We start from the raw sequence: 13,439 nt of genomic DNA, 5'->3' as shown, positions 1-13,439 counted from the left end.
TGGTCTTTGTTGGAAAATATGTACCTCAGTTCACAAGCCCCACACCTTGTCTTATATTTCTATAGACCATACGTTCTCATAGTTCTTTCAAATTCCAAATGCATTTCCAAAATTTTATCCCAATATGCATTTTATTTTTTCACATTGCTTTCACATTAATACATAAATTGATCTTAATGTTCAGACAATTTGAAATAACTTCTCATTGACAGAAGATTTTTTAATCCAGAAAAAAGCCTAAATGATTTTGCAATATGAATATATTGAGGGATAAACTTAAGATTCTAGAACTTCAGTTTAGAACTTTGAGGTATATTAATTTATCTGGTTAATAATAATAGTACCAGTAGTTACTCTGTAGAGAACACTTTCTGTGCCCAGTATAATATAAAAATTATGTTTAATTCTCCAAGTAATCAAATTTTATGGGTATAAATACTACTCTGATCTTATAGGTGAGAAAATGAAAGCATTCAGCATGTGAGTAAGGTCACACAAAGAGTCTGTAAGCCAGTACACAAATCCCAGAGACCAGGCTCAGTTCCCACTCTAACTTGCTTCCTGAATGACTGTCTGGTTCTTCCTAATTTCTATGTGATTATGACACTCAAAAGAAATTCACTTAATATCTGGGCGACAGAGCTAGGCTGTGACCCCCACCTCACCCCGCAAAACATGAAGAATGCAATAAATATTAAGGTCAAGTTTTATATTCTAAATACACAAATTAGTTTCACCATTTTTCCTCCCAGTTTCTTATATTAATTGAAATATGTTTAGCAGTGCATTAAGACCACCCTTTGCTGTCTTTACCTTTCCTACTAACATTAAACAGCCGAAACATGAATTGTTTCTTCACCAATATATTTAAGGTGTTTAGTTCAAATAACACTAAGTGTCATGCATTTTCCTGAGACCTTCAAAATAAAGTGAAATTTTGGAAGTCCCTTTGAGTTTATGCATCTTCCTCATTATGGCATTTTAATTGATATTTGATTATGATGTGAGGTATCTCACAGTGCCCAGGGACAATTATCAGGGCCAAAGGCCCAAAATCCAGGTAGATTTTTCTGCTCACCAGAGGTTTTACTATGGGACTTTACTTCATCCTGTTCATGTTCACTAAAGAATAACATTCCAGGCATCTTGTATATTTTCAGAGAAGCAGGTGCTAAAGCCTTCTTACAGGGTGCAATCAGACTGGCAAATATATCTACTCTAATTTGACCGACTTTTCAGCAGGCATTCACTGATTTCTGGGCATAGTTGGACAGCTTCCTTTACAGAAGGAAATTCTACTCCTAGGCACTCACCTAGATATATACCATTTTTTTTAACCTATTGAAAATTCCTGAATTTTTCTGGTGCTTCATGCAATCACTTCAAAGTGTTAAGACTGAAATATTTTGACTCCTTTTTTCACTTAAGTTCCAAAATTTGGGCAGACTTTTGAGATAATTTACCTTGTGGCAGACTATTTACAGAACTCTGAAATAATAATGATGATTGTGATAACAATATTTTTAATATTTGTTGAGGATATTAATTTTAAGAATGTATTAAGATATTGGGAAAAATAGCCAGTCAAGATTTACTTGACTCAATGTTAACATAAAGAAGATATGGACTTATTTTTGTCCCTTTATCCAACCGCTCACCACCAATGTAGTATCTGTCTTGGTCATAGGCATAATCTCTATGTAGCATAATGCCAAACCCAATAATAGTAGCTACTCAATTAATATTGGGGATGCAGATAAAGAATGCATATACTGCTAATGAAGCCACTACTCATGGGATTAAGCTAACATTTTAAAAAAATCTATTGATGTAAAGAGGATGTGAGCAGTGGGAGAGAGAAAATGTCTATTTTTTTCTTATTTTCCATTATTCTACTTCCAAAATAATGCAAATTGCCCACTGTCTTTTCTGGTCATGATGTGTGTTTGGGGGAGGTGGGGCTGGGAGGGATGGGTGGGTTTGTGTGTGTGTATGTTTGGTCCACTTGGTTTTACCACTTTCAAGCTTTAACTGACCTTACTTCCAACTAAGGAGACATATGTCCAAATCATTATTAGCTGTCTTCAATTATTTGCAAATGTCAATGTAATATAGATATCAATAATGAATTCACTCTCAGAAACAAGAAATTCCATGCTTATCATATCTAATAAACACCTGGTTGGACTGTTGTAAGTCCATTTATTGGATTACCAGTTTTGCTGGACTATGTAGTTTGACCAGAACAAACAGGCTTACTAATTCCTACCTTCTCACTAAAAGTCATAGTGATAACTGAAGGAAGAAGCAGCTTAACTCTAAATTCTAATTGTAACAATGGTGAAAATATAAACTCTAATGGAGTTGGATAGAAAGAACATAGCATTATACTCTAGGGAATCTCTGATCTGGCAACAATTAAAGTCTTATGACTTTAAGTATTTTGAGTTCCAGATGTCCATATCTAATTAACACAAATTGAAGGAAAAGGCAGTTTTGTTACAAATGATGTGACATAACTTTCAAACCTGACAAAGTGCATTGAAAACAGATTAAAGCAGGCTCTTAGCTCATACTGGCATGAAATAAGACCATTCTATATGGCACAGAGGTGGTGCAGGTATTTACATGTGTCATTAAATTGAGTTTTGTTGTTTCTCATTAGGAGAAATGACTACAAACTGAACAGAATGCTTTTTGGAGAAGAATACACCCTCAGGTATATCATTTTCTGTTACAAAATAATTAAATAGATGTCTATTGCATGTCTTTTAGTTTGGTACTCTGGGAAATAGAATTGTTTCAGATCTGCTTGAGATATCCATGGAATAGCATTCACTGAGTTACTGAAATGGTAATACTTTCAATCGTTGCCTTTTCTCTTCTATTGAAAATACTTTAATGCTATGTTAGTGGAGATTAGTGTGATAGTTAAAATGGAGAGGCGTAGTTAAATAATAGACTGTTCTGAAAAGTTACGCTTTCTGACAGTATTTTTTCCTATGACTTGTTTCTTTGAGCTCTTAGAAATGGCTGATGGCAGTTCTTTACTGGAGTGTTTTGGCAAGTGGTCATTGACTTTTGACAGTCTGTGGTAATTCAAATAGCAAAGGGGCATTTTATAATCCATAAGGATGCATTTGCTGTATTATTTTATAGGAGTATTTTATAGAATGAGGAGGCAGTTTACCTCCCATTAGTCGTCTGTGTGTTTCTTCATTTTCCATATTGTACCCAATCTGCAGTTCTTACTAGGAGAAAGCATCCTTTTAAATCAACAAGAAACAAAGATCAAATAAAAAGTGCTGAATCAGTCCCATTAACACCATATTAATTATGCAGTGAATACACAGTACTATATACAGTAGAACTTTCTAAGACCAAACAATGACGGTTAAAACTCAGTTTATTCCAGGAGTAGGCAAGTCTCCATAAATTTTCTATTTACCTTTAAAGGCAAATGCTTATTCATTGCATAACATTGAAAGACATGGTTACTCCTACTTAGTCCTCCACAAACATCATTAGATATTTAGATGACCAATAATTTTTAATTGTGTCAATAAAGTCAGTGGAATGCTTGGCTCCACAGAGACATAAGAATTCAAATACTTTAAGTAGACTAGATGGAAGAAAAACATATGGAGTGTAGAGTGTGAAGAGCTGTGAGCTGGGAGAAGAGCTTGATAATTATTATTAAAAATATCTAAATGTGAATAGAAAATCTAGGTCTCTCTAAACATTCTTAATTCTTAGTGCTTGCAATGCCTCAGGTACCTTGAAGTAGTTACCCATATGCCTGCTTATGTATTTCCGTTTTGTGTTTGTGTTTGTATGCGTGTTTGCCTTAGTGTAGTCTCTCCTGGCAGCAGCGTGTGTTTGGTGTACGTGTGCATATGTATGAGTATGAATTAATTACATATCGAAAACATGTGCATTAACGGCATCTGCAGTCCTCTCTCGCTGCTCCAGTCGGTCAGGATGTTTAGCACCGTCACTTGGTGTTAGGACCACTCGGAAGACCTGACTGTCGGACGCCTGATTGTGGTTCCCGGGGGGCCGGAGCTCCAGGAGCCTGTACCATCTCTATCTGAAGGGGAGGAGAGAAGGCAAAGAGAAGGCATCCGAGAGAGGGTGTTCTCCTTCCTGCAGCCGGGTGGGGAGCAGCCAGGTTTGGAGCAGGGTTCTAGGATTACACGGCAAATCCCCAACTTCAGCACCGCGGACAGCATCACCTCCCGCCAAGGGAGACGCGCGCGCCTCCTTCCTTCGCCCCCGCCCCAGCTGATGGGCCCCGGCGGGTCGGCTCAGTCTCCCTTTTGCTTTCAAACGAGGCCAGGGCAGGGCAGAAGGGTTTTGACAGCCAGAGGGGTACGGTAAGGAGGAGGAAGAGGAGGAGGAGGCGGAGGCGGAGGAGGAGCCGAGGAGGGGACCGAGAAGGGAAGAGAAGGGAGGGCTTCCCTCCGCCTCGCTCGCCGCCCGGGCTCGCAGGCGCTGGCGGCGGCGGCGTCTCCTGCTCTCCGCCGCCGTTGCCGCTCCTCGCGCTCCGCCGCTCGGGAGATGCTTCCCCGCGCCGCGCAGCGCTGAGGCCGTGCGTGCGCCCCAGCTGCGCTGCGCGCTCCCCACATACACAAGCTCTCCATGTGAGCTGACGGGCGACTGGAAAGCCCCGGAGTCACGCTGCCCGGCGGCGGAGGGAGCGCTCTCCCGCAGTGGCAACAGCAGCACCACCGTCCCCGTCGCTCTGCCTTCCTCTTCTGCAGCCTCCGCTCTTCTGATTACCCCCCTCCCCCGTCCTTTGGTGATTTTTTTTTTTTTTTTCCGAGGAGAGGGCGGGGTAGGTGTCCGTCCCCTCCCCTCTTCCCCCTCCTTTGCCTTCTTGGTTTGAATTTCCTCCCCCGGCATTGCACTGGCATACAGTGCAAGAGGCAATACCCGCACGGAGGGAGAACGAAGGCTGAGACACCCCTGCCGCTCCAAACCCAGAAGAACTAGAGCCTGGAGGCGGGTGAGGGGAGAAGAGGAAGCGGGAGGGGCTTGGCTTCCTCGCGTATTTGAGGACAGCCCATCTCCCTTCAAGAACCCTACGGAGAGACGGACTGCATCTCCGCAACGAGCTCTTGGAGCGCCGCCGGCCGGGAGGCGAAGGATGCTGGCGGCTCCGCGCGCCGGCTGCGGGGCAGTGCTCCTGCTGTGGATTGTCAGCAGCTGCCTCTGCAGAGCCTGGACGGCTCCCTCCACGTCCCGTAAGTAGCCGTCTCCTCGCTCTGCGCTGGAGCAGTTTCAGTGCGGCATTGATGTTTGGCACCAGGGTATCAACTCCGAAGTACATCGCAGTGCTCGCACCCTGATATGTGTGTGTCTCCGCTGTCACACACTTGCAGCCACTGCAGTAGACAAACTCGAAACCCAGCGTTTCTGTTTTGGAAGAGACAGGGTTGTGACGCTGGTGATGTTTCTGGAAAGTTGTTCCTGGTCTTGGTGATCGGTTGGCAAGAGCTTGGCTAGAGAGACTGCTGTAGATGGCAGTTTCTTAGGAGTTGTTTGTGCAGGGAGTGTTAACTGCATTTGGGTTAGGCAGGTCAGTGAATGAAAAGTGAAGACCATGGCAAAACCAAGTTTCTTATTTTTATTTATGGTTATAACTTAATGAGCACGGGGTTGAGGTTAACAAGAGGAGCATATTTTAAACAGTTTGGGCACCTATAGAGCCTCTTTAGCCTCTCCCGTCCCCTTAAAAAGTTAATGCCCATTTAGTACTTGCTTATTAAAATGGAAGGCAGTGAAATTGTAACTGAAATTGCTTTAATTCTTTGATACTTTGATATCACGGATATGACTGATGCAGTACGGGACTTGGGACACTCAGTGCAAAGCGTCGTTAATGTAGTAATAAGCAGATTCCTAATAGAGTTTTCAGGAAAATAATTCTATTCAATATGTATATCTCTGCATTTTAATCAACTGTGTGCGTGTGCGTGCGTGTGTGTGTGTGTAAGACTGCCCGTATTTTCACGAGGTTTAGAAAGAAATGGAAGATTCTGGCCCATTTTCTGCATTCCTTTAGAAGTGCATACTGTGCATGTAGAGAGGAAATGCGTGATTGTTCCTTTGGTTCAGAAAGAGTTAAACACTAGAAAGACTGCCTATAGGAATCTTCGGATAATATTCATAAGCGCATACTTGTTTCTGAGAATGAGTAAGTTGATAAATAATTATCATGGAGATTTCAGCGTTTAAAAGGAAGTTTTTTTTGTTTTTTGGGTTTTTTTTTTTTGTCCATTTAGGAAAAAAAAAGTTTAATATTTTCCAGAATTCATCATATGCGAAGTAGTCTTCTCTTTGTTTATAAGATTTTGGGATATATTAATACATCTTTGTTAATAATGTTCTTATTATGGTGGTAAATATCAACAGGAATAGCATTGAAAAAGGACATTTTAAGTTGCAATAAGGAATCTACTATATAGTATCCCGTGATGAGTCAGTATTACTGTTTTGACATATCTTCGTAAGTACAGTATTAGCTTTTCTTTTCTCACAATATTTAAAGATAAGGAGAAAAACTAACTGGAAAATCTAAGTTTGTAATGAACTTGAAAACATTGTACAGCATTATTTATAACACAAGTTAAATCACAAAGAGTTAAATATAGTTAATATTTATGTCAATTTTATAAATTTAAACAGAAATTTTGGGGATATAATGCTTGCTGTTGATATTTACACAAATATGTAACTCTATCATTGGGAAACTAGTTTGATGAAATTTCTGTTTCCGTTTCAAGGTCTGGTTATATAGAATTTCCTGCCACTTTTCCTGGCAAATAAACTCGTTATATGTTAAATGTGTTCTATTCAGTGATTGAAGGTCCTCATATCCAGGGTTTTCCTGGGTTCCGTGTTTCATCACTCTGTATACTTTAATTATGATGGCTCCATCTGAAACATTTGCCATGTGTAGCAAATGGAACACTGGCAGCCATTAGGTTAATGCATTTTAAGATAGAAAAAGTTGTTATTTCACAAATGTTTTCTGAGTTTTTAACTTTTTAGTTAGAATTTGAAGACAGAGAACATAGAAACAATTACTTTTAAGATAATTAATAGTTACAGGCCATTAAGATTTTTTTATTAACTTGGCTTTTATTCTCTATTGTTTAAAAATGTATAATGGCTTAATTAAGGTGGCTTTTTATTTCGTTTGAATTTAAACTGTGTGACCAAAATGCAAAGTTGCACTATATCCTGGAAATGATTTAGATAATAAGGATGTTACAGAACTTTATTGATTAGAATGAGCTTCATGGATTCAGTACTTTAAATATCAATTGTACTTTACATTAATGAACATGTTTATTTACTTTATATGTAGCTCTGAAGGAAAGTATGATAGTTATATTCTTAATACCAAAAACATTCAAAGGAGAAAAAGATGGAAACTACTTGAATCTAAGATAATGAGCAACTCAACCAGGAGAGGTCATCACAAGACAAAAAGTAGCATGAAAATCTAGAACTATCATTTTTCTTTGGTACACATTTTTAAAATGTAATGAGTATGCTAAAACTTTCTGTTCCTAAGTACCTTTTTAATATGAGGGACAGAAGATGTTTATTTCACAACAAATGCATTTCAAATATATATTTGCTTATGACTTACTTCTTTTTCTCTGTTGACACACATATAAAAACTGTTAATACTATGTGTTGTACAAGCAGACTAGAATAAACTTGAAAACAAAGCTCATCACTATGGTTATGTAAAAATATAATCTAATTTCTTCGCAGATAGTGAAAATGAACTGCTGCTGAGCTGATGGAACAAATCATTTATCTTCCCTTTCTGTAAATGTAGATACATGGGACACACGTGGGAAGTTTAAAGAAAATCTTTTACTTTTAGGGAGTTGCATTTATTTGAACATATTATAAAGACCCTGACAGTGCAGTTCTAAATGATGAGGAGTTCAAGCTAGAGTTTAATAAACTCACTTTTTAGAGTTAACTGAATTTTCACTGAGATAAATGATCTCTCATAAAGGCTAATTTACATCATTTCGTAGAACTATTAACCTATGATTTCATGACCATCACATTTGGGAAATGTGTTTTGAATTGATTCAAATATTCTCTAACAAATATGATTTTATACATGTGTATATATATACACATTCATATATGTGTGTATAAATATATATGTATTTGTATGTATATATTTGATAAAAATATTTGAATACATGTTATAAAGTACATATATACATATTTAATATATTACATATATTAAATATTATATGTAAAAATGTGCATATTTATATATTTTCTAAAACACCATTCAAGGGATTTAAGTTGTTTACAAGTTTACAGACAGGTCTTTTCCAGTGCAATTATTTTAAGTAACTAATGCAACAATATTAAGCAATAGTATATTAGTCTATTTTCTCTTCCTCAATTCATATACTTCTCCCCAAATGGTATATTTTAAATGTAAAATATGAAAATGCACATAAAAACAAATACTGCTGGTTTATAGAGACCTTGAACATAGTAATGAATTTGTCTTAATAAAAACAATTTAAACTTAAAAGGAGCTTTAGGCAAGCAAAATTAATTGGTTGATAGAGTGTAGTACATTATTTACTTAACACAAACTAATAATGTTATTATCAGCTAATTGGAGAGAAATATATAATCTCGATTTTATTCTAGGCACAGATATTCAGGAAATGAAAATCATTGTTCAAATTTTACTCTTTACCATCAATATATGGCAAAATTGGGTAAAAAAATTAATCCACAAATTTAATTTAGGTCTTATTAACCTTTATGCAGTTATAAACCTACAACATATCATTTTTAGATGATATCAAAGTTGTTTGGTACATATCATATTTTAAATCTTACAGTTATGTGCCCCATAATGACATCTCAGTTCAATGATGGACCACATGTATGATGGTGGTTCCATAAAATTATAATGGAGCTGTCATATAGAGGTGTGCCATTTTTCATCTTGTATATTATATTTCTACTGTATCTTTTCTATGTTTCGATATGATGAGATACACAAATAGGCATTGTGTTATAATTGCCTATAGTATTCAGAATAATAACATGCAGTACAGGTTTGTAGCCCAGAAGCAACAGCCCATACCAAGGAGTCTATGCTATGTGTGTAGTAGGCTATGCTATCTAGGTTTGTGATTGTGTACTCTATGATGTTGGCACAAGGACAAAATTGCCTAAAGATTCATTTCTCAAAGTATATCCTTACTGTTAAGAAATGTATGATGATATATGATTTTTGTCTATTTTAAGTGGTAAAACCTTTCAAGTTGTACAATTTCTTTTAGATTTAATTCACTATTCCTTATTAGTAAATTCTTCTAGACAAAAACTTAATCAAATCTCTTAAAGTTTACAGAAAGCTTCTTGTCTTGTGAATCTTTTTTATGATTGAAAGAAAAGAAATGTGACATGTCTACACTTGTCTTCTCTTTTTAAGAAGTAGATTTTTGTATTTGTTGTAAATGATATACAGAATAAGGAGACATCTAGGCTCAGAAATTCTTAATTCAAATGTGCTTTTTGTTAAAATATTAAACATATGGAGATCCAACTTGGGCAAGTTGTCTGTTTAGTGATTGATGTCAGTGGGATGAAGAAATAAAACATGTACTTTAAAGATTTTCCCGTATCTAGTCCTGATTTGAGAAGTGCTTTACTTTATCATCTTTTAGTACTTGCAAAGTATGAAACAGGGTATATAGTAATTTTAAGCCTCAAAACCAGTGTTGTGTGAAATAAAATAAAATTTTACATTTATATCTATACAAGTATCTGAAACTGGCTGTTTTCTGTTTCTAGAGAGATGCATATTTTAAGATAAGTAGTTATCAGAAACATAAGGTATATTTCTACAACCAAGTAATATTGGGCTGCTGAATAAATTATATGCTTTTTTTGCCATTTTAATAAGTAAGAATAATGATGCAATCATTTGTATACAGCTGTTCATTTTCAAATGAAAGCCTTGAAAAGAATACTTGTAACAGAGTGATTCACTAAAACACTGAATTTTCCCATCTCCTGGGCTCTATAGAACCTATATGTTTTAGTTCTGAACAGATAAGGATGTTGGAATGTGGAGGTGCTTCCTCTTTCTCCATCCTAACAGTTCCTTTTATGGGAAGAAAAGTCCATCTATCACACTCTTAGAGTCTATGTCTACAGTTCATTCATTCCTTCCTATGTTAGGTAGAGTTACTTATCTGTTTGGTGACTATGGTAAAATTACCTAGATGTGCTTAGCTCAGCGCCTGCTTTCTCCTTCCAGGCTGCCTGCAGAAAGAATAGATTCTGCTGAATGATAGATAAAAGTAGGCTTTGCCTCTGCACTAATAGTGATAGCACCAAGAGACTTATGGTGTTTGGTTCTTCCTATGGCTTGAGACTGTTTAATTTTAGAAATAAGGTTAATGAATCCCACTGTATCACACATGTAAGCCTTATTCTTTTGTATCAGCAATACTTATATAAAGAATGTTATTTCCTCTCTGTGAATTATTTTCTAATCTAGAACTCAGAGAAGGGACTGACATTTACTGTACTCACTAAAACCACAGATATATTGAAATTGCCAACAATAAGATTGGTATTAAACTAAATGAACATGAAATAATTTCTGCATAGTTTAGAAACCAGTAAAGAATAAGACTTGTTTTTTCTATTTGATATTGAGTTGAAGATTTGGCGTTATTCTGGTTAGGACTTCCAAACCCTCCCATTCATTCATTCATTCATTCATATTCCTATCGAGTGCTATTAGGGGTATTATTTTATAGAGATGCTTAGAATACCATTTATTTGTCTGTAGTAAATAACATCATCACTTAAAATACAGCCTATTTACAAACTTTAGCCAGTACACATCCAATTTCATCCCGTCCATGTAACTATTTAGTAAATTATATATACCTTTAGTTGGCTGTTACTTCATGATCCTTCTGTAAAATCATGAAGGTTAAATGTTTTAAACCAATTATTCTCTCCAACAAAGAATTTGCATTTAGAAGACAAAGTTAATTCTTTCCTCAATGGTAAGTTTTGAAAAACATCTTCTTAAACTTTTCTTTAGTTCACTTTAGAGGCAGCTATTCACAACAACAGCTTGAAGTAACTGATTTTTTATGACACTGCAGATTTTAAAGCCTCCCTTGATAGTAGGGAATCTAGATACAAAGATGTGGTTGTTGGCTCTGAATTTGCTTGCTGAAGATCACATATTTTTGGTAAACTATGTTGAAAAAATACAGAGGAGCTCCTGGGGGCCATATTCTGTATTTACCTTATGATTTAGGTTTGCTTGAAATTCCCTCATAAACATAAATAGTGCTATATGCTTTAATGTTTTTATGTTTAGGAAAGAGGTGAAATTAGAGCCTGAGAATACTTGTACCAGGAAAAATTCCCCAAACATATATAAGTTTTTCCTTACATTTTCTAATACATTCACACCCTTCTTCATCTGCACTGGGATGGTGATCTGGGAATGTGAATCATAGAAAATGGCAGGCAATAGAGGTGTGACCTGCATATGCACTGTCAGAGTCACTAAACCTGTGTTATGTGGGACATCTAAGATGGAATCAAGTTATGTAAAGTTTAATTAAATTTGGCAAGGATTTGCTCACCTCTATGCATTAGATGTCATATTGAAATAGTATGTGAAAAGGAAAATCTTACCTGAACTCATAATTTTTATTTACTGTTATAATGTCATCTATGCTGTTCAATTATGGTATTATTTGAAAGGAATACATGGAAAAAATTAATATGCACAGTTTGTATTGTTAAAAAACAGTCTATTAAGTGGTGAAATACCATGATATGCCAAATAAAATAATACCTCTAAGAAAATTCTCTTAAAATTAATGGTGCTTCTACTTTTAATAGCAAAGGCTTGAAAACAACCCAAATGCCCATCAATGATAGACTGGATAAATAAAATGTGACACGTCCACACCATGGAATACTATGCAGGCGTGAAAAAGGAGTTCATGTCCTTTGCAGGGACATGGATGAAGCTGGAAACCATCATTCTCAGCAAACTAACACAGGAACAGAAAACCAAGCATTGCCTGTTCTCACTCATAAGTGGGAGGTGAACAGTGAGAACACACGGGCACAGGGAGGGGAACATCACACACGGGGCCTGTTGGGGGGGTGGAGGGCTACGGGAGGGATAGCATTAGGATAAATACCTAATGTAGATGACGGGTTGCAGCAAACCACCATGGCACGTGTATACATATGTAACAAACCTTCACGTTCTGCACATGTATCCCAGAACTTAAAGTAAAATAAAAAAAAAAAAATTAAAGGTGTTTATTGTCACTTCTGTATCATAGACTCAAGTAGTTATTTTGAACTAGCAGAAAACACCTGTGGATTAAATTTTATCACTGTTAACTCATTTTTCTAAACAATCGCCTCTTAATGGGAACCAAATTATTAAGTAACATTATAAGTACAGACTGTGTGCGTGTGTGTATATATATTTTATTTATATATATAGATATGTCTTTTTCAGACATTGGGCAAAAATTCATAAACAGAACTACATGAAAAAATTTCAGCCTAATTATGTCACATAGTGAAATTATAGCATATTTTATGGGTCTTATTTTTAAAATTTATTAAGTACATGTTAAATAATGGCCTGTGATGCATTAAATTGCTTAATTGCTAATAAATTCTAATTTAAAATGTAAATTTTTACAGAGTGTATTTGAAACTTTTTTTGTTCAAATAAAAATATGTCTGGAAAATAAAATATGACTATCAGGTTTTTAGATTATGAGAATGATTATATTAGCTTAATGTTTTTAATGCCAACCAACTGAAGAACTCATGATTCAGTCATTTTTTTCTGTGTATTCATAACAACAATAATACAATGAGTTTGATGCCACCATCAATACTAATGTTAATAATTCATCATGGTATTTTACTCAGTGGATTTAAATATGACCATGGAATCTTTTTCCACACAATATGCCAGACAGCCATGTATAATCCCATCAGATTTGGTATTTAGAATAAAACTTTATTTTTTTACTCAAGTTACATATAGTACCAAAACCAGCAGATTTTTAGCTAATAAAATACACATACGATTTAAATCGCTTGGTTAATGTCCTCATACCTCAAGAATATATTAAAACATATGCTTAACTTATAGAAGAGATTTTTAATGGCAGTAATGACATTTCCAAAAATGAAATTTCATCATGCCTCATGCACTTCTGTAGTATATGTAAGTTTTATTTAAATACCTTAACATAAGCATTTAAGTTATTAAGTTATGACTAGTTAAAAGGGAATGCTAGCACAGTTAATTGTGTTTTCTGTATGTCCACAGTACGGAATTAAGAATA

The 13,439-nt window shown here is 35.9% G+C and overlaps 1 protein-coding gene across 1 annotated transcript in view; it reads left to right on the top strand.

Annotated features, from left to right (window-relative positions):
- Positions 1-4,633: 4,633 nt before the first annotated feature.
- CNTNAP2 (contactin associated protein 2) overlaps positions 4,634-13,439 on the top strand; it is a 2,313,133-nt gene continuing 2,304,327 nt past the window's right edge. The window contains exon 1 of the mRNA XM_033192342.1: positions 4,634-5,246. Within this exon, the coding sequence (XP_033048233.1) occupies positions 5,150-5,246 (97 nt within the window). The 5' untranslated portion in view covers positions 4,634-5,149. The remainder of the gene's footprint in view (positions 5,247-13,439) is intronic.

The sequence above is a fragment of the Trachypithecus francoisi genome, unplaced genomic scaffold, assembly GCF_009764315.1.
Source record: "Trachypithecus francoisi isolate TF-2019V2 unplaced genomic scaffold, Tfra_2.0 Lachesis_group4, whole genome shotgun sequence".
Classification (NCBI taxonomy): domain Eukaryota; kingdom Metazoa; phylum Chordata; class Mammalia; order Primates; family Cercopithecidae; genus Trachypithecus; species Trachypithecus francoisi.
Note: the sequence above shows the minus strand (reverse complement) of the source record. Positions and strands in the feature narration are given on the sequence as shown.